The 21,368-nt window shown below is 45.6% G+C and overlaps 1 protein-coding gene and 1 long non-coding RNA gene across 5 annotated transcripts in view; one reads left to right on the top strand and one right to left on the bottom strand.

Annotated features, from left to right (window-relative positions):
• Window positions 1-1,913: 1,913 nt before the first annotated feature.
• LOC113880023 lies at window positions 1,914-16,918 on the bottom strand. 2 transcript variants are annotated; one of them, XR_003507567.1, is made up of 3 exons: window positions 16,135-16,918; window positions 11,670-11,758; window positions 1,914-2,822 (listed from the first exon to the last, which is right to left on the bottom strand). It is a non-coding gene; the product is annotated as an uncharacterized LOC113880023 (long non-coding RNA). The 2 variants fall into 2 exon arrangements; XR_003507566.1 differs by lacking the exon at window positions 1,914-2,822 and adding an exon at window positions 6,243-6,454.
• TM6SF1 (transmembrane 6 superfamily member 1) overlaps window positions 16,918-21,368 on the top strand; it is a 55,749-nt gene continuing 51,298 nt past the window's right edge. Inside the window, exon 1 of one of the 3 annotated variants that reach the window (XM_027521997.1) lies at window positions 16,918-17,266. In XM_027521997.1, coding sequence (XP_027377798.1) covers window positions 17,175-17,266 — 92 coding nt within the window. In that variant the 5' untranslated portion in view covers window positions 16,918-17,174. The remainder of the gene's footprint in view (window positions 17,267-21,368) is intronic. The other 2 variants (XM_027521996.1, XM_027521998.1) reach the window with 2 other exon arrangements.

The following is a 21,368-nucleotide window of genomic DNA, read 5'->3' as shown; positions in this document are numbered from 1 at the left end:
AAATGAACATGGGGGCTCTGGTTCAAACAGCAGTATACAAATTCCACTAAGATACTAAAATAAAAAACTTTTTTCTTTTTTCACTTTCTCTCCCTCTCTACTCCTCCCCCTCCACCTGTCCTGGTGTTTCTTATTTGCTATTATTAAATAGCAATGTCAAATTCCCCTGGGTACAGAGATGCTGGCAGGCTGAGTGCAGACTCACAGGCCCCTAGGGGTCAGTCCCCTGGTGTCAGGCAAGCACTGGGCTCAATAGCTGCTGGGTTCCCTTCTCTGGCCAGACCAGAGCTGTCCTCCTCCCATAGGCCAGTTGCTCCGACTCACGGGAATGGGTAAACCTCAAAGGTATCACAACCTTTGTGCCAGGACGTGGTAAGTATCTAGATTTGGGGACAGGTGAGAGGTGTGCCCTGAGGTCAGGGTATTTCTACTCTGGAGTGAAATCAGCTGCCTGAGTCACCACCAAACGAATGGTGCTCAACTCTGATCCTTCCCTGCCCCAGCCAAGGCGCCCACCAGGAATGAGGGTGCCTGTGTGTGCTGGGCAGGAAGGCAGGCCAGGTGGAGGCTCAGGCTACCCTGGGTGGGGTGGGTGGCTTAAGCTGGTCCCTGGGAGGCAGGGAAGCAGCAGAAGTGAGGGCCAGTGCATGAGCCAAGGCTCCAGGCCCTGGGTGCCTGCTCCATTGTCCCACTGGACTTCACTGACAAAGTGAAAGTGTGAAAGTGTTAGTCCCTCAGTAATGTCTGACTCTTTGCAACCCTATGGACTGCCAGGCTCCTCTGTCCATGGGATTCTCTAGGCAAGAATACTGGACTGGGTTGCCTTTCCTTTCTCCAGGGGAATCTTCCCAACCCAGGGATTGAACCCTCGTCTCCTGCATCACAGGCAGATTCTTTACTGTCTAAGCCACCTTACAAAACAATCGTTCAAATATTAGATTCTTAAGAATTTTAAGATGGGGACTACAGAGCATTAAACCGCAAACGTGAGGCTTGTCAGAGCACAGGGCTCTGTGTGCCTACATGGTCCTGTGTCCACAAAGCTGCCCCTCTCTGTTTTCAGCCACAGTTTTATAAATGTGCCTGGGGCCTCTGGGGTTCTTAGAGACCCTTTCAGGGGGTCTGTGAGGTCAAAACTATTTTCATAATAACAATGAAGACAGTATTTGCCTCTTTCATTCTCCTAGGCGTGTACAGTGATGTTTTTCCCAAGGTTACCCGACAGTGTGATATTGTAACAGGTTTAATTCAGAAGCAGGAAATTCAGCTGTCTTCTAATAAGCCAGATATTAAAAAGATTTTAAAAAAATATAAAACAATACTATTCTTCTATTTTCTGTTGTGGAAAATACGGTTATTTTTAAATAAAAATATGTTTTTTTGTCATCATTTTAAATTTTTAATATTTATCTCTCTCTATTTTTTCATGGTTATTTTTAGGTGAATAAAGATAAATTTTTAACACAAGAAATGTTGATAAATAAACCCACATAAACAAAAGTTCTTGGGGTCCTCAGTGCTTTATTTTATGAATAAATTTTAAAAGTTGAGGTAAAATTCATATGACATAAAATTAAATATTTAGGGACTTCCCCAGTGGTCCAGTGCCTAAGACTCTGTGCTTCCTATGTAGGGTGCCCTGGTTCAAACCCTGGTCAGGGAACTAGATCCTACATATTGCAGCTAAGAACCTGTGCATCCAACTAAGACCGGGTGCAGCCAAATAAATAGATAAATATTTTTGAAATTATTAGAAAATAAAGGTTAAAATGTTAATGTATTTGTAAAATATTAAATATTTTAAATCAAAATATTAGCGATATTTAAATTAAAACTTGAAAATGTTTTTAAGCTAAAAATATGAAAATGTTTTAAAATTAAAAATATGAACAAATTTTTAGTAAAATATTGTATTATTTTTTAATTAAATATCTTTAGTTTTTTAATTAAAATATTAAAAAAAGGTAACATTAAAACAGTGTCTGATGTGGAGTACATGATCAATAAATGTTGGCAGCTATTCAAAGGACTGAACCAATTTCAGTGCTCACTGGCAGTCTCTATTTTTCTAAAGTCTACCCCACATAGATTTAATAATTTGACTTTGCTTTTGATCATGAATACCTGGTGCCTCATTTTTCAAATTTACATTTCAGTAACTACTGTGGAAGCTGAATAGTTTTCACATTTTTGTCACAGCTGTGACTTTTCCCTTTTTCAATCTATTTTAAATCTCATTGTACTGATGCAATCATGTATAAAATAAATAACTAAAATTAGTCTAGTTTACACCACATTATCAAGGCTGTTGTCATGCTCATAAAAATAATATTAGGGCTCCAAGGGCATTGAAGAGCTGGAATTATCTGTCCCACATATTTTGAATCTTTGAAATGAGCCACAGAGACCAAGCAGAGCTGCTGTGATTCTGCCGCAGTGATATAAATATGACCTTCCACGAAAAGGCGTGTCATGGCCAGCAGTGAAATTCAAAGCCGCAGGCTGGGTTTCAGAGTCCACATCATTAGGACATGTTGCCCCTCTGGTTACAGCAAAGTAAATATAGACCAGGCTGATTATGTGAACACATTGCATTTAACTTTGCCTGTCTCTATTGATTTCCCACTTCATTTCAACAGCAACTGGATCAACCTGGTGATAAGTACGTCTTCCCATCTGCCTCAGATACTTATTTCCTTTCTTTCCAAGACTAAGTTTTCCACCTTCTATCTTCATTTCATTTCCTTACCATCTTGCTGCTCTGTCTCTTGCTTTTCTTCCTGGTGACTTCAAACTCTCCTTTTTTCCACTGGCATCTTTTCCTGGTATTCACAAATATTCAAGAAGATGTTATGGAAAAACCTGAACAAACTTTTTGACCAACCCAATATGTAACTATTTCCCCTAAGAGGAAAACGTTCCTCAACCTTGTGTTAGCCTCTAAGTGTCCCCTTTTTCATCTTCCTTCCTATCACAGTATTCACTCTGCATCCTCATCTCCTGCCAGTCCTCAAGCAATGACAGGATGCCTCTGGCTCGATGAGCACCTCGAAGGCTGCTGGGGGTCTCCTAACCAGCAAAGCTGTTGTTTCATTTTCATTGGGTGTGATGGTTGACTACTTACTCTTTGACTCTATGATTACATTTACTCTCCTTGCCTGGGTTTATGATAAGTTTTTATAATTTTTCAAGGCTTTAACTTTTTTTTTTTTTTGGCCAAGTGGCATGTGGAATCTTGGTTCCTCAATCAGCGATTGAGCACAAGCCCCTGCACTGGACAGCACAGAGCCTTAACCACTGGACCACCTGGGAAGCCCCACGTCTCTTACTTTTTGTTTTCCGTTTCCTACACGACAAGCTCCTCGTCTGTTCCCAGCCTTACCCGTTGGTTTACTCAGGATTCCATCCTTGGTGCCCTTGTTTTCTTCCCCTTCTATCACGTTTTTCTGTGTGATCTCTTCTATTCCCATGATTTCAGCTAAAGCTGGTGATTCCCAAATCTGTATCTTCATCTCTGATCATTCTTATGAGCATAATACTTGTTTTTACTTTTTTATTTTTATTTATGTATTTATTTTATTTTGGCTGCTCTGGGTTTTCCTTGGTGCATGGGCTCCTTAGTTGTGGCATGTGGGCTTAGTTGACCTGAAATATGTAGGATCTTAATTCCCCAGCCAGGGATTGAACTTGTGTCCCCAGTGTTGGAAGGCAGATTCTTAACCACTGGACCACCAGGGAAGTCCCATGATACTTGCTTTATTAACAGATATCCAAACACCTACAAGCAATTTTCCGGAGCTCCACAAACACATCAAGCTGAGTTGACATCTTTCCTGGAAGCTCCTTCAGCTCCTTATGAGGTAAATTGCTGCTACCTTAAAAAAACCTAGCTGAGATCCTGGCACTCAGATGGAAAGAATGTCTTGCTCTCTGATTTCAGCCTCTGGTTTCAACAGATCACAAAGAGTATGCAACAATCATGTTCAGTCTTCACTAGTTTATAAAAGTTGATTTTATTTGGGCAGCCACAAGCACAAGGAAGGAAGCTCTGTCTCCAGAGTTCTGAGAAAAACCACAGTTTGGGGACTTCCCTGGTGGTTCAGAGGCTAAGACTCCGAGCTTCCAATGCAGGGGACCAGGGTTTGTTTCTTGGTCAGAGAACTAGATCCCAACTAAAAGTTCACATGTTGCAGTGAAGACCTGGTGCAGCCAAATAAAGAAATATTAAAATGAAAGATCACAATAGGTTTCCATAAATTTCAGTGTATCTTTGTCCCCTTGGTTCCCTTTCCTTCTCCCCAGAAAGCTGCCACTACTAAGTTCTTCATGCCTCTCACATCCAATTAATCACCAAGATCTGTATATTCTATTCCTAAGTAGCGTCTCCTTTCTACCCTCACTGAAGCTGCCCTGGTGTAAGATGCCTTCATTCTTCTTGCTTGGATTACTGCTCCTCTCAACCTTTTGCCTCCTGTCTCATTCCCTTTCACCTCAAAGTCAGCCCACCTATTAGAATAATCTATAATGGTCAACCTAAAAGTGCCCCTCTCCATTTTAAAAATTTCACTAGTTCCTCTACCCCAGTGTTGGCTGGCAGTTCCCAGACTGTGCTATGGTATTTCTGCTTCCATTTCATTCTGGTGGCTCAGATGGTTAAAGAATCTGCCTGCAATCCAGGAGACCCGGATTTGATCCCTGGGTTGGGAAGATCCCCTGGAGAAAGGAATGGTTACTCACTCCAGTATTCTTGCCTAGAAAATCCTATGAACAGAGGAGCCTGGCAGGGTACAGTCCATGGGGTCACAGAGTTGGACACGACTGAGCAACTAACACTTCATTCCATACGTTGTAGATAACTTCTTTCTGAAATGCCCTCTCTGGGTTAGTCCTTCAGGGGTTACTTCCTCTGAGAAGAGCTGGCTGAATTAATCATTCTCTCCCCTGGGACCTCCCTGATGGTGCAGTGGCTAAGATTTCACTCTTTGAATGTAAGGGGGCACAGGTTCTATCTCTGGTCGGGGAACTAGCTCCCACATGCTGCAACTAAGAATTCAAAAGCCACAACTAAAGATCCTGCATACTTCAGCTAAGACTCAGTGCAGCCAAATAAATAAATATTTTAAAAAACCATTCCCTCCCCATGTACCTTTAATCTGTATGATTATTGTCCTTCTCAAGTACACCTGTCATCTTTGTTTTTACAGATCTGAGTCCGCTGCAGATTGTGAAGGGGTCAGTCACTTTTTCACACTTTCCTTTTTTATAACCACAGTGCCTAGTTGAGCATGTGGCATATTGTGGCACACTCAATAAATAAACGTGTAGTGAATGAATGTTTTAAACGTGATTGTTTAGACAGTGATTCAGTGAGCGCTCCAGCACCCAGAGGCTGGTTATAAAGTATATTGTGTACTGAGTCCTCATTCTGCATCTCCTTCCCACTTCTCCTTTCTGCTTCCTGCCTTTATGCCATTTCCCTTCTGCACCAGACATCTAGCAGGTGCGGAACCACTGAGTGAGGAGTGAATGTAGCAGTTGGGACAGACAGTTAGTTTTACCATAAACAAAATTCTTACTGTCTGAATATTTATTAGTCAAGACCCCACAGTTTGGGACTTCTCTGGTGGTCCAGGGGTTAAGATTCCATGCTGCCACCACGCCAGTTTGGTTGCGGAACTAAGATCCTGCATGCCTCACGACAGGGCCAAAAGGTCTCTCTTGGTAAATGTCACACTGCACGTCAAAATACATGGGTTATTTTCAAATATCTTGTGATATTGATTTCTAACACCATTCCACCATGATAAGAGAACAGACTATGCATGATTTCAATATCTTTAGACAATGAAATTTTTGCACCTTGTTTTATTGGTTCACCAGGCTTTTCAGGTCTACTATATATCCTTCTATCTTTCTATTCATTCTATTAATTTTGGAGAGTTTGATATTGAAACTCCAGCTAAAAACCTTAATTTTTCTACTTAAAAAAATTGTAACATATAGTAGAACTAAGTGTGAGCTTCCCAGGTGTCGCTTGTGGTAAAGAACCCACCTGCCAATGCAGCAGATGTTAAGAGAAGCAGGCTCTCTCTCTGGGTCAGGAAGATCCCCTGGAGGAGGGCATGTCAACCCACTCCAGTATTCTTGTCTGGAGAATCCCATGGACAAAGGAGCCTGGCAGGCTATAGTCCATGGGGTCGCAAAGAGTCAGACACAACTGAAGCAACTTAGCACGGCAGACCTATATGTATCTTTGTTCTGTATTATCCAAGTTTCCTATTAATGTTATCATACTTTCATATTTAAAAAAGAAAAAAAATGAAAAAAAGTTCAAAAAAAAATCCCATAATTGGAGTTTATGTAAAGTAGCAGAAGTCAACAACCCTCCAACATGTTCAGTAACAAACCAGTCAGTTACGAAATCCGTCCCCACTGGATCAGCCACAGTTCACCTCTGCAATTGAGCAAATGACATTTTTGGATTAGTCAGTCGGTCTCTTCAGGATTGTGCAATTGCAGAATTTCAACTTGAGGTTAGTTAACCTGATGTTGGAGAATGGCTTATTCAGAAATGAAAATTTGATTATGAAACCAGTTCACAAATGAAGAAGATAAGCAATAGGGATTATAATGTGATAAGTGCTTCAAAGACAGTGGTTTGTACATCAAAGGATTAAGAACTGCCTTTGAAAAACTGACTAATTGCTTAAATGCAAAGACACCTGTCTTGGATCTTGCTGCAAAACTCAAAAATGATACGAATGTTGTGTATTATGCCATCATCCTTATTTTATTAACTTATTTATTTTTGTTCAAGTTATACATCTATTGGAGAAGGCAATGGCACCCCACTCCAGTACTCTTGCTTGGTAAATCCCATGGACGGAGGAGCCTGGTAGGCTACAGTCCGTGGGGTTGCGAAGAGTCAGACACGACTTAGCAACTTCACTTTCACTTTTCAATTTCATGCATTGGAGAAGGAAATGACAACCCACTCCAGTGTTCTTGCCTGGAGAATCCCAGGGATGGGGAAGCCTGGTGGGCTGCCGTCTATGGGGTCGCACAGAGTCGGACATGACTGAAGTGACTTAGCAGCAGCAGCATACATCTATTTAATAAAAGTAGATTTCTGTGGCTGAAATAAAAACTAGAATCCTTTGTTCTACTTTTCCCCATCCCTGAATTCTGCCCCGCAAAGAAGTGTCTCCTAATGCCTGCTTTGGTGCCGTATTTCTAAATAACATGTTTATATTGGATTTCTTGATTTTTTTCAGGATGTTATCTATTAACTTTCTACTATAGAAGATGAGGCCATTTGCTTAGTTTTCTATTTCCTCTCACTATTTAGCCTCAGGGTCTCTGGAATTTTTCATATCTTGATACCTTCAAACATACTAGGTAACCTAGCAATTACATCTTTTTCTAGAGACAGTTCTCCTGGGGTTGCCTCTCTCTTGCCCTAAGCTGGATTTCTTGTTCTCCAGACTGGCTCCTGAAAAGCTGTCCCCTTATTCTCCTGGGGGACCTCTCAGTCGTGTTCACAGACTGGAGGTCCTGTTTCCCAAATCCCACATCACCTTCGACATTGTATACTGCCTTGTTTTGGTGGAGCATGTCCTCCAGTAGTTTCCTGAGAAAAGGCTCAAGGGAGGTAGATTTTTTGAGACCGTGCATTTCTGAAAATGCCCTTTTATTTTCACCTCTCACGTAGAGCTTCATTTTTTCACGTTAAAGTCCTGAAAACCTGGACTAGATAATCTGAAAACTCTACCGCTTCAAACAACTAAATGCTGAGTACAAGATAACAGGATCATTTAAATACATAGCTTAGACTGCAATAAAGTTAAGTGAAATTCCCAGAGGCTAAAACTAAAGACTGGTGCCTGGAGTTTGTGAGCAATGCAGTGCCCACAGCTCCAGGGAGGCTGTTGTTTCAGTAAGTTGGAAACTTGGTTTTTATGTCTACATTAGGCTAGGAGACCTGGCTTTGAGTTCGCTGGATGCAGAACATTGAAACTGACATTCTGCAGACGGTTGGGGCCTTGCAAGGAGACACACACCAGTGATGAAAGGGCAAACTAGCAAAAAAAAAAAAATTTCCCACTGCACAAGGAGCTAAAAACAAAGATCATATGTCATGTTCTGAGCTCAGAGTAGGGGAGGAACTCTCCCTTGTAAAACTGTAGCCTGAAATCTGAATCAGGCTGAATCTGAATCTGAAAACTGTAGCTTGAAATCATTGTCTGAAATGTGAATTTCTGCTACCAGCGTAACCTTCCCCATCTGATTCTTCATAGGATCAACTGCATCTTTTCCTGATGTGTGATATAGGCTTGAAGATTATATCTGTCTCCAGCCATGGATTAGGACCGTGGTTCTCAGAGGGTAGACTGGAGACACCTTTGAGAACTTCTTGATTAAGCCAAGCTAACTGACTCTTGGGAAGGACTCTTTGCTTTTAAAGCTCATCAGGTGAGTGAAGAAACTTGCAGGAAGCTGGCCTGGACTAAACAAATGTAAAGCACCAAACCACGTGCACAACTTGCCTGCTATTCTGTGTTTAGACACTGTCACCTGGAGAACTCTTGTCGTGTGCACAGGAGAGAATTATAGGATGTTCACTACAATGCTATTTATAGAAGTAAAAAGTTAACCAACTCTGAGATCTATTAGTAGAGGAATGAAAAATAAATCGTAGTATGGTCATATGGTAGAATGCTCTAGCAGTGAAAATGAATGAATAAGTGTATAGAAATCAGTGGATTTCAAAAAGTCCATGTTAAGTAAAAAAATATATGAGGATATTATAATTTATGTAAATTTTACAAAATAACTACATATTGTTTCTTGTTGTTGTTGTCCAGTTGCTAAGTCGTGTCCAAATCTTTTTGCAACCCTGTGGACTATAGTCTTCCAGGCTCCTCCATCCATGGGGATTTCCAGGCAAGAATATTAGAGTGGTTGCCATTCCCAGACCAGGGGCTTGTCTCCTGCATTGGCAGGCAAATTCTTTACTGCTGAGTGACTAGGGAAGTCCCATATTTTGTTTATATGTATATAAATGTATATAAATATGGACCGGGTATGCCCCCAGTTTCAAGGTAGTGATTGCTTCTAGAGACAAAGGGAGAGGAATGGGACTGAGGAGGGGATTTCGATTTCAATTTTCTTTGAAAAAAAGAATTTGAAACACTTTCTTCTCTGTCAATACCCCTTAATTTTTGCAGTTATGATCCTTACAGGGTATGTGTTTATAATATTTACATTTTGTTTTGTAACTCTGTTTTCCACATTTTGCCTACAGTTGTCTTGAAAATAGAAAAAAAAAGGTTTTTTTTTCACCGTGCAATTTGGCATGAGGTAACTTAGGTCCCTGACCAGGGACTGAACCCATGCCTTCTGCAATGGAAGAACAGAGTTGTAGTCACTGAACCACCAGAAAAGTCCCTATGTTAACTATTTTTATGTTAATTCTTTAGTCAGAGGATGGCAAGGTATCTTGAGAGGAAAAGTAAATGTCAAGGAAGTCCCTCAATCTTCTTTCCAATTAGCTCTTTCTGACCTACACCCTGACATGTGAGGTCTTCTGTTATACCTGGGAGGCAGTCTGAACAAGGCAGCAATCTTGGGTTTGACTGTCCCATGCTCATCCTTCTCATGAAAAATGTCAAACTACCCTCCATGTGTTTGCCTGTCAAACCATAATGCTCTGTCCTTACTAATCCACTTAGAATGCTTCCTCTCTCGCCAGTCACTATAATTTCAAACTCTCCATTAACTCATTTGTATGAAAATGTTGTTACATGGAATTAATACTCACAGAACATTGCCTGAAGGATAATCATGAATACCATTTGATCAGAGCTGGCAGATTGATTTCAGCTGGCAGGAGAGAAGAAGCCTATTGGTGATGTCCAGTCTCCACAGGAGAGAGTTTCAGTGATCACTGGTGATACCTGCTCGGGGCTTAAACTGGAAGGGACAGTGTGCTTGCCAGGAAGGTATTTCCACTCCTGCTCCCACATACTGTAAAATGTATCACTGAACCAAGCCAAGCCTTCTGAGAGTTGCTTATCTGCAAGGAATGATTTTTGGCTCCTTCGCAGTGAGTGGCTCTTGGCAGTATGCCAGCCACCTGCACTGAAGATGTACTGAGAGACAACTGCGTGGAATTAGATTCTATATTTATTGTAGGAATGCTGCTGAGGGCATACTATTTAACACGCTGTTTCCTTTAAGAGGAGCCATGCGAGAGTTCTTTGGAACAAGTGATCTGTTTTTACCTTATGGACACTGTGAATGTTATAAGGTTTCCTTCTTTGCTTTGGTTGCTAGGAAACTCAGGGCAATGGTGCAGATCTCATCTAGCAGGAGACTTTTGGACAAACATTGTACATACTAACTTTACCTCTCCCTTCAGTTAGTATTTATTCAGCACCTGCTTTACGCCTGTTAGGGCCCCAAAATATCCACGTAGGGACTTCTCTGGTGGTACAGTAGCTTAGACTCTGCACTCCCCATGCAGAGGTCAGGAGGTTTAACCCCTGGTCGGGGAACTAGATCCCACATGCAACTAAGAGTTTCCATGCTGCGCTAAGACCCATGGAGTCAAATAAATAATAAATAAAAAATTTTAAAAATATATCAATGTTAATCACTGTAGCATATTAAAGAAATCATGAGAGCACTTAAGGCTGAAGACAAACACAAGGTTTAAGGTGACTTCAGGGCTTGTTGTTGCTGTTGTTGTTTAGTCACTAAGCCATGTCCAACTCTTTGCGACCCCATGGATGTTCATGGAATCTCTGAGGCAAGAATACTGGAGTGGGTTGCCATTTCCTCTTCCAGGGGATCTTCCTGATCCAGGGATTGAACCCATGTCTCCTGCATTGGCAGGTGGATTCTTTACCAGTGAACAACCTGGGAAGCCCATCCCAACTCAGTGTTGAGGATCATTTTAATGTTTGTTTGAGTGGACTCTCAGGTCATTTTATTCTGTCTCTATATAACCCACAGAGCAATCTGTTTGATTGCCCCTTGCACATTCATCTAGAGTGTTCAGGCTTTCCAAAGATCACAGTCATAACTTTCATCAGAAGGATAAAAATGAAAAAAAGAAGGATAAAAAATGGAAGAAAAGGGAATAGGAAGAATGGGAGGGACAAATTAGAGGTATGGCATTAATAGATAAAACTACCATATAAAATAGATAAGCAACAAGGGTACACTGTATAGCACAGGGAATTATACCCAGCACCTTGTAATAACCTATAACAGCATATAATCTGCAGAAAGTATTGAATCCCTATGCTGTACACCTGAAAGTAACACGATGTTGTATTTAAATCAAATATACATCAATAAGAAAAAAAAAGAAAAGGAAGAAAGGAAGAAAAAAGTGGAAAACTGAACAAGGGGAAGAGGCGCTGGGACTGGGAGCTAAAGCATGGACACAGGGCTGACTCTTTGCTCCCTCGGTCCCTGGCCAGCAGCTTTCTCCCTCGTTTCTCCTTACGTGACCAAGTCCTCTAATGTGCTGCTCTCACTTTCCTCCATGGCAGAAGCAAGCATGGTCAGGGGCTCTTCAGTGTCATTCCTGATTAGTCAATTATTTTGAATCAACACACACAAAACTGTCTTTCTCATCAGGGAATGGGCAGAGGACAGACCTTAGTGTGTCTATTTTTGCTTGCAGAAAGCTTGGAGTCCAATTTCACGGCTACAATATCAGCCTTCATGGCTTGCAAGATGGATGGTCCTAAAAAAAAAACAAACAAACTGAATATCAAAAACTAAACAACTTTACTGTTTGAATGTCTTTTAAGTCATATCCAATCATTTTTCAAGAGAAGGGCTACTTCGTGGTGGTCCAGTGGTTAAGATTCCACCTTCCTAAGCAGAGAGTGTGGGCCTCATACTTGGTTTGGAAACCAAGATCCCACATGCCACAGGGTGCAGCCAACAATTTAAAAATGAAGAAATAAGTTGTTAAAAAAGACATCTGCATGAAAACAATATTGTATTTATTTGTATGATATTTGCTTAATTTTTAAATATTTGCTTTATCTTTAAAATTTTATTTATTTACTTTTGCCTGCACTGGGTCTTTGTTGCTGCTCTCTGGCTTTCTCTAGCTACAGCGAGCAGGTGCTACTCTTCGTTCTTCCTTCTCGTTGCCAACACTTTGGTTCAGATCTTCAGCATCTCTTGCTAGAATAAGCCTCTGAAGTGGACTTCCTGCCTCCTACGTCTCCTCTTTCTAAACCCTGTTCCACATCAGCTGCCAGGCAGAGCTTTAAAGATGTTACTCTGGGAGATTTCCAGGACGTCCAGTGGTTAGGACTCTGTACTTTCACTGTCTTGGCCCCAGGTGGAAAAAAAAGTAAAAGTTATTCTGATGAAGTCAGCCTCTCCTCCTACTCAAATCTTTTTTTTTTTTTTTTTAATATTTATTTATCTGGCGGTGTTGGGTCTTTAAATTTTTTTTTTTTTTACTTTATTTTTAATTGGAGGATAATTGCTTTACAATATTGCATTGGTTTCTGCCATATCTCTGTGCTGGGTCCGAGCTGCACATTTTTGGGATGTTTATTGCAGCATTCAGGACCCAGTCATAAATCTTATATGCTCCCTGCCCTTAAGGTTTTCTAAGACTGAACCTCTGATCAGCTCTCCATCTTCACTTCCTACCAGCCCCATCTCATGCACGAGTACCTCCCACCAGAGCAAACAGCTTGAAGCTCATCGAGTGACATGGTCTCTCATACATTTCTGCCTTTAACGTCTGTTATTTCCCTTTCCTGGAAAACCCCATTATTCCTCGTCAGATTGGCCAGCTTCTACTTGTTTAGCAAGGCTGGTCTAAAGGAGGTGAGGCTTTAGAGCTTTAGAGGCTTTAGGAGCTCTTCTTAACCCCTCTAGAGAGACTGGTGATGCCTACAGCAATTTGTACATGAATCTTTTGTGTGCTACTTGTTTACATGTGCTTTTCTCACACTAGACTATGGTCTTCTTGGGCAAGATGTATTTATAATTCATCTTTGTGTGACCATTTCTTACAATAATGCTGGAAACATGGTAGACTCTCTGAAGATGCTTGAATAAGTTTATTAGGGATTTAATTTTAATATCTATTCTTTTTTTAATATAAATTTATTTATTTTAATTGGAGGCTAATTACTTTACAATATTGTATTGGTTTTGCCATACATCAACATGAATCCGCCATGGGTATCTACGTGTTCCCCATCCTGAACCCCTCCTCCCACCTCCTTTTCATATCTATTCTTAAAGAAACAGAGAGCATAATTGAAGTCAGCTTGATCTGATAGGAGGAACAAGTCTAGAGCTATGAAGTTCAATACAGAAACACTGGCCACATGTGACTATTGAACACCTGAAATGTGACTAGCCTGAAATGAGATATATTCTAAGTACAAAATACATACACAATTTCAAAGACTTAGTATTAAAAAAAGAATGTAGTGGTGCCCCATTGGCTAAGAATCCCCCTGCCAATGCAGGGGGCGCAAGTTTGGTTCAGTCTCTGGTCTGAGAAGATCCCACATGTGGCAGGGCGACTAAACCTATGCACCACAACTACAGATCCCAAGCTCTAGAGCCTGTGCTCTGCAACAAGAGAAGCCATTGCAATGAGAAGCCCGTGTACTGTAACTAGAGAAAGCCCACAGGCAGCCAAACAAAGATCCAACGCAGCCAAAAATAAATAAATACATAATTTTTAAGTTCTTGTTAAAAAAAAGAAATGTAAAATTTCCCATTGATAGTTTTTACATTGATGACCATTTAAACAATAATTTTTTGGATGTATCATGTTAGATAAAATATGTTATTAGAACTAATTTCACCTCTGTCTTTTACTTTTCTAATGTGGCTATGAGAAAATTTAAAACTACACGTAAAGTTTACATTTGTGGCTTGTGTTATAGTTCTGTCAGAAAATGATGTTCCAGAATGTTCATTCTGTGAACAAATATCTCTTGAGCACCAGCTCCAGACAGCTGTTAGTCCAAGTGATGGGAACAGAATAGTAAAGAAAGTAGATAACGTTCCTGACCACAGGGCGCTTACATCATCATGGAGAGAGGGACACAGAACAGGAGGCAGATGTGTAAACAAGATGGTTTTGGATGGCATAAATAAAGCACTATGAAGAAAGCAAAGAGGGTGGGAGGGCGGTCTTTCAGAGCAGGTGAGGACAGAGGAGGGAGATGAGGCAGGAGGCTGGAACCTGGATGATGGTAGAGACCTGCAATGCGACAGCAATGGCATGTATGCTAAATCACTTCAGTCGTGTCCGACTCTGTGCAACCCCATAGACGGCAGCCCACCAGGCTCCCCCGTCCCTGGGATTCTCCAGGCAAGAACACTGGAGAGTAGGGAGGTGCAAACAGACTTGAGAGATATTTGGAAAGTAACATTAGGAGGACTGTGGTAAGCATGGATATTTGGGATTGGTACTCTTGCCTGGAAACTCCCATGGACGGAGGAGCCTGGTGGGCTGCAATCCACGGGGTCTCGAAGAGTCGGACACGACTTCACTTTCACTTTCACTTTTCACTTTCATGCATTGGAGAAGGAAATGGCAACTCACTCCAGTGTTCTTGCCTGGAGAATCCCAGGGATGGTGGAGCCTGGTGGGCTGCTGTCCATGGGGTCGCACAGAGTCAGGGAGGACTGAAGCAACTTAGCAGCAGCAGCAGCAGCAGAGCAGATGTGGATTCCCAGGATTCTGGATGACCAGGTGAATGGTGGCACCACTGGATGAGATAAGGCTGGAGTGGACTTGAGGCAGATGGGGAATTCCAGTTTGGCCATGTTGAGCATGAGGTGCCTGTGGAAGGCCAGAGGGCAGTGCTGAGGGGAGACGTCAGTGCTAGGAATGATCATTTGGGATCTACTACCACACAGTCGTTAAAACCCAGCACGGATGGGAAAGGAAAGAGAGAAGATGGCGAATGAAGACGACACACAGGTCCAGGTTTTACCGACCAGGGTTCTTCGCCTTGCCTATTCAATAGAAATTGACTAGAGGCCAGACACTCCAGTATTCTTGCCTGGAGAATTCCTTGGACAGAGGAGCCTGACATGCTATAGTCCACAGTGTTGCAAAGAGTCAGACACGACTGAGCGACTAACAACACACCAACAAGAGGCCAAACATTCACTGGGATCTCTCTGCAGCTAGGAGGAGTGGAAACAAACACGGGTTCCCCTTCTTGATCCCTGAGGTGGGGACTGAGCTTGTTTCTTCTATGGGTAAGGGTAGCAGTATGTCCATGGCTTGGGCCAGAGCTGCAGCTTGGGTGTTTTGCCCACCCCTTAGGTGGTGTATGTGAAACGGGCATGCATAGTATCCTATTTTGCTCCTGACACCCTGTTTTTGTTCCAGGCTCTTCAAAAGTGGCAGATGGGCTTTTCAGACTTTGTATCTTTTGGGTCCAGAATTTGCTCCAACTGCTCATGGTCACAGTTATTTTTAGTCCTATACGGTTTCCCTATATTTTGTTGCTGGAAGAGAGGTGTGTCCAGGTGCAAGCACTGTAGTAGCAGAGGGTCCCAGGTCGTAGCCTGTCACCGAGGGACCACTTTCTAAACTGACTCATACATGAATGCAGGGGGAGGACCCAGGGTAGCTAGAGGGGTTCACGGTACAAGAGAGAAGGCAAGACTGATTCGGCGAGTTTGGGTAGTGATGGAGGGGCTGGGCTGGCCTGGGAGACTGGCTGGAGGAAAGAAGGGGTCTCGGAGGAGATATTTGGTGTTGGGGAGGAGGAAGGAGGCTAAACAGCTGGTAAAGGAGTTGTTGTGGAAGATGGTGATGTCCAGGTCACAGGTAAGGACATCGCTTGGGGAAGCTCTGGATATGTTACAGTTTGGGCCAAGGCTTTATCACGATGACCTCAGAGTTTGAGAAGGCCTCCAAGAAGCAGTGGACGAGGGGATAGGGAGAGCTGGCTTTTGGAAAGTTGAGTGGCCCTGGCTCTGAGCCTCTTTGCCACTCTCTTCTCTCCTCTTTAAAGTGAGCCTCTTCCACACACTGCGGTTGTTATAAGGTCACTAAGTACAGGTGCCTCCCTTGGCTGCCTGAGCTGTTCTCTGAAGCACACTTACCTTCCATTTCCCGTAGCAGAGGAATCCAGGCTCCGTCCCAGGGGGTGCTTTCTGAGGCCGTTCCCTAACACAGTCAAGCAGCCAGGGCAGACTAGGCACAAGGTATTCTCTATAGTGGGCGTCTGTGGGGAAGCCAGTTGTGCACGCTGGCTGGTGGTAAGCCGGCTTCCAGGAACGCGACCTGGAATAAAAATAAATAGGCCTTCTAGTCTCTTCAATCATCGTATTCTTCCGAGTCACAGTTCCAATTTTAAAATGGGCATTGCAGGTGATAGCAGGGGACTGAGAAGTACTGGGCAAGCACTTTGTGTCCATTAACTCCGTGAATCCCACAATCACATTGACGCGGGTGACCTCCGTTTGGAAGAGAAGGGGAAAGACAGAGGTTAAGTTGCTTGATCAAGGTCAACAGCCAGCGAGTGCGTAGCCGGGGTTTAAACCTGGATTCAGACTCGGGGTTCAAATGGGACTCGCTGCCTGGTGCCGGTGGAGAGGTTCCAAGGTTTCGGGATCATTTATCCCTTCCTATCCCGGCCCGAGGGTTCCCCACGTGGACGATCTCGCGGGCTCTTCCCGCTCCGACACCCCCGGGTGTGGCTCCACCCTACGCTGGCCCACAGCTCGGCCCAGAACCGCTCCGGGTCGTCGATGACAAGCTCCCGGCGGCGCCCCGAGCCCGCCTCTCGGGCCGCCACCTTCCCGCGGAGCGCGCGCCTCGGGGGACACCTGTCCCCGGGCAGGGGGCTTTGGCCACTGCTCGGCGCCGCCCCGCGCTCGCGGTGGAGCCCCAGCGCCGCTGGGCGGGAGGACGGCAGGGCGCCTCCCTGGATTGCGCCGCGGCCCTGCGCACCGGGCGACTGCGGGCGGGCGCGCAGAGTGGGCGCTGCTGAGGGCGCGGCACGGGGGGCGCGCGGGCGGGGCGGGCGCGGCGCGGCGCGGGGCGCCTGGAAGGGCACCCGCGAGGGGCGCGGGCGCAGCCGGAAGCTGGGGCGGGGCGCCCGCGCGGGATGCGGTGAAGGGCGAGCGGCGCGGCAGCGGCGATGAGTGCCTCGGCGGCCACGGGGGTCTTCGTGCTGTCCCTCTCGGCCATCCCAGTCACCTACGTCTTCAACCACCTGGCTGCCCAACACGAGTGAGTGGGCGCGCGCAAGCGGCGGGGGTCGGCGCGGCGGGCGCCCTAGCAACTTTTCGGAGGGGGCTGAACCGCCGGGCAGGGCAGAGGCTCGCCGGCCGCCAGGGCTCCCCGCGGCCGGCCGGAGGAGGGGAGGCTCCCGGAGTCCCGCGGGCTGGGGTCTTCGCTCGGGTTGGCATCTTTGACACTCGGGCGCAGTTCTGGGGTCGAGTGCTGTCATTCCAGGTATCGCGCTGCTGGTATCCCAGCCAGGTGTCCAGGGTTACAGGGGTCATTAAGGCAATGCCCCTGCCCTTGAAGAGCCCAGGGACGGGGGTGGGGCTGTTCACACACCAACAGCTAGGAGCCCGGCCGCGCCTCGTTCCTTTCGCATTTCACAGGAACGTTTCCATGTATGGACACACACATACTTTTCATTTCATATTAATTTTAGAAACTGTTGTGAATGACTAGCAGAAATAGCGCGGAATGAACAGGCAAAGGCCTGGGTTCTAGGCCTGGCTTTGGCACTAGGCCTGGCCTCAGTTTTCCGGTCTGTCAAATGGCCTGTATTTGCATCCTATTGTCAGGATGCCATAAGGGCGCCTGTGGAGTATAGGATGGGGAGCCGGGCGAGCAGCAGGGCAGTTCCGTGCTAGAGAAATGGGTGGGGCTGAAGGAGGCCGCAGATGGACTTGGTTCAAAGCCCTGTCTCTCCTGTGAGGGCTCTCTGGCCAAGTAGCCGGCAGCCGCCGGCCTGCTCCAGCGGCGGGAAAGGCGCCAGGCCTCTGAGCCTGCCGATGTTCCTGCTGTCAGCCGAGAGGAGGAAGTAACCTGCGCTGTTTCCCACAGCAGCTGGTGCTAAGGAAATTGCATCAGTGTGTGTGCTGCACCCCCTCTCCAGACCTTCAAGCTGCGGAGAAGTGTCTGCCCACGGGGCGGTGACTTCCTCCTCACTCGTTCCGGGGGGCTGAGGGCCTTATCCAGACTGCACCCATCTACGGGGGTGCTCTCTGGGCATGGGGAGTGACTGCCTTTGGTCTGACCCAGTCTTGGGGCACGACTCCTGGAAAAAGCATCTCTGGGCAGGGGATGTCAGATCTGTCAATACAGTGCATGGGGGACTCTGCCCTCCTGAAATGGCATTATGGGCAGCTCAACAAAAATTTATTGAGGACACACTGTATGCTTGGCACAGTCCCAGGTGCTGGGGAACTAGCTATCAAGAAACCACAAGAGATCTGGGAGGTTGTTGTTGAGACAGAAATCAACACATAAAATGGGGCGATTTGAGAGAGTGACTGGGGGACTGGGGATCAGGGAAGCCTTCTTGGAGGAGGTGACATGAGCTGCAGGAGATGGCTCCAGGAAGATCTAGGGACAGAGCCTTCCAGGTAGGGGATCAGGGAGCAGTGTAGGGAGAGGGACGCGGCTTGGGGAGGGGATCTTTGGGAGGGAGGGTCACGCAGCTTATGGAAGGATCATGTGGCATGGAGAGGATCTGAGGGTGACTCTGAGATTTTGATCTCAGCTCCTGGGAAGGGGGTGGTTGCTTTACTGGGCACATCCTGAACTGTGTGCTGCTGTGTGTTGCTGAGCACATTGCTGAGCCCTGTGGGGGTTCTGATAAACTGGTTCCAGCCATTCTTCCTGTCCTGCAGATTAAAATCCCAGTAGCCTTTGACTCCTCCCTCTTCTTCCTCCACTCCTTCCGTCCCACCCTCCCACTGTCCTTCCCCATCAGTCCTGAGGCTGGGCTACCATCTGTTTCCTCTTTCCTGTTCCCCCCACCCCACCAGCGGTACTGGCCCTCTCTCGTAAAGCCTCCCAGGGAGTTGCCTTCTCCACTGCCCTGTGCATGTCTGCCTCAGTCCTCCAGCCCAGCCCAGTCAGCCGTGCTGGTGCTTCAGCCGCACTGGACTGTTCTGTGCCCCTGCGCTAAGTCCCTTCAGTTGTGTCTGACTCTTTGAGACCCCATGGACTGTAGCCAGCCAGGGTCCTCTGTCCATGGGATATTCCAGGCAAGAATACTGCAGTGGGTTGCTGTGCCCTCCTCCAGGTGATCTTCCTGACCCAGAGATCAAACCGAGTCTCATTGCATTGGCAGGTGGGTTCTTTACCACTAGCGCCACCTGGTTCTGAGCCCCGGATACTCCTTAATCCCCCACCTCCTTGCTGCTGCTCACACTGTTCACTGGGACTGGGACACCTTCCTTCCTGTTGCTGATGGTTGAAGCCACACCGGGACTTTATAACCTGGAGTAAAATGCCACCTCCACCTCTTCCAGACTCCCCCCCAAGCAAGGGAGTCTCTGTTCCGTCTCTCCCTCCTCTGAACCCCTGTTGGGTTGGTTGTGCTTTTTCCACAAGAGTTACTTCCCTGTGGTCAGAATTTACCTTCTCAGGCCATGGCTCCCCTTAGCATTGTCCTGCCCAGTGCAGGGCGGAGAGGGGTGGGGGTGGGGGGCTTGTGCCTAGCAGGCATCCCATTCAGTTTGCATTAGTTGAATTAGCTGAAGCTTCTTTCCCACCAGACTTTTTACAAAAGCCTGAAGAATAGAAAAAGCCACTTAAGTCGAGGCATCAGGAAAAGACTTGAGTTCTCTCTCTCTATCTCATAGACACACATACATACACAACTCATACTCACCCACACATGATCCCTTTCAGTAGCCATCTATTCATGTAAGGGCATCAGAAACTCTCCCCTTGCTCCCTAGCCTCATCCCCAAACACACACATTACAATACTAACAGCTTTTCCCCCCTCATATTAGTGGCAGCCCTTACCCCTCCCCCCACCTCCAGGTCCCTGCTGGACCCATTTCTCCCTGTTCTGAGCAGGTCCTGCACTTGGCTGTCACTGGGAGATGCAGATGCTCTGTTGCCCCAGTTACTCTTCATCCTTTGCTCCTCCCCTAGAGGTGGAGAGTGGGAGCAGACACCATGAAGCAGTTTATACTGTTCTCTAGTCCAGAAGAGCACCAGCTGTGTGATGGTGCTGGCTGTGAGCCGGGTCCTTGATGGGAACAGGGATGGGAGTTGTCTCCTGGCCCCTGCCACAGTCAGGCTGTGATGAAAACTTCTGTTAGCCTACACGTGCGTGTGTGCGTGTGTGCTGAGTTGCTTCAGTAGTGTTCGACTCTTTGTGACCCCATGGATTGTAGCCGGTCAGGGCCTCTGTCCAAGGAATTCTCAGGCAAGAATACTGCAATGGGTAGCCATTCCCTTTTCCAGGGGATCTTCCTGACCCTTCAGCCTACACAGCACCTTAACCTCTTCTCTGTTCACAGGATGCTTCTGCCCAGCAGTGTGTTCCTGACTCATATTAGTTGCCTCTTTCATCGTCTCCTCCTTTGGCTTATCCTACAGGAGGAGCCTGGAGCATCCATTGATGTGTGGCACTAGAAACCTCCTATTTCAGTCTCTGAAATAGGAGGACACCGACATGGTCGTCTTCATTTTTATCATAGAACTATGACCTCCATTCACCATGCATCCTTCTATTCATCTACCCACAATCCATGTATTCACTATCCACTATCCATTATCTAACCATCCATCTGTCATCCATTCATCTATCATTCTTCATCCATCCATTAATTCACCATCCACCACCAATCATCTGTCATGCATGCATCTATCCATCCAAACATCCATTCATCCCTCCACCCATCCATCCATCATTCACCATCCATCCATCCATAATCCATTCATTCATCTTCCACTATCCATTACCTAACCATCCATCTGTCATCCATCCATTCATCCACCATCAATCATCTGTCATCCATCCATCTATCCATCCATCATTCATCATCTATCCATTCATCTGTCCATTCATCCACTATCCATCATGTCATCCATCCATCTATCCATCCAAACATCCATTCATCCATCATCCATGCATTTCTCCTTCCTTTCTTTCTCTCCCTTTCCTTCCCTCCCTCACTTATCCATCAGTTCCTGAAAATCTTAAAAGAGGTCCCCAGGCAGACTTTCTGTGCATACTCACCCAGGCATCTTGAAAAAATTAACCTATTCCCATACCCCACACCTGAAGTATTCTGAATCTGTAGGTCTGAGGTGGCATTTGAAAGTCTGGGTGCTGCTGATTCCCAGAA

This window comes from Bos indicus x Bos taurus, chromosome 21, assembly GCF_003369695.1.
Source record: "Bos indicus x Bos taurus breed Angus x Brahman F1 hybrid chromosome 21, Bos_hybrid_MaternalHap_v2.0, whole genome shotgun sequence".
Lineage (NCBI taxonomy): Eukaryota > Metazoa > Chordata > Mammalia > Artiodactyla > Bovidae > Bos > Bos indicus x Bos taurus.
Note: the sequence above shows the minus strand (reverse complement) of the source record. Positions and strands in the feature narration are given on the sequence as shown.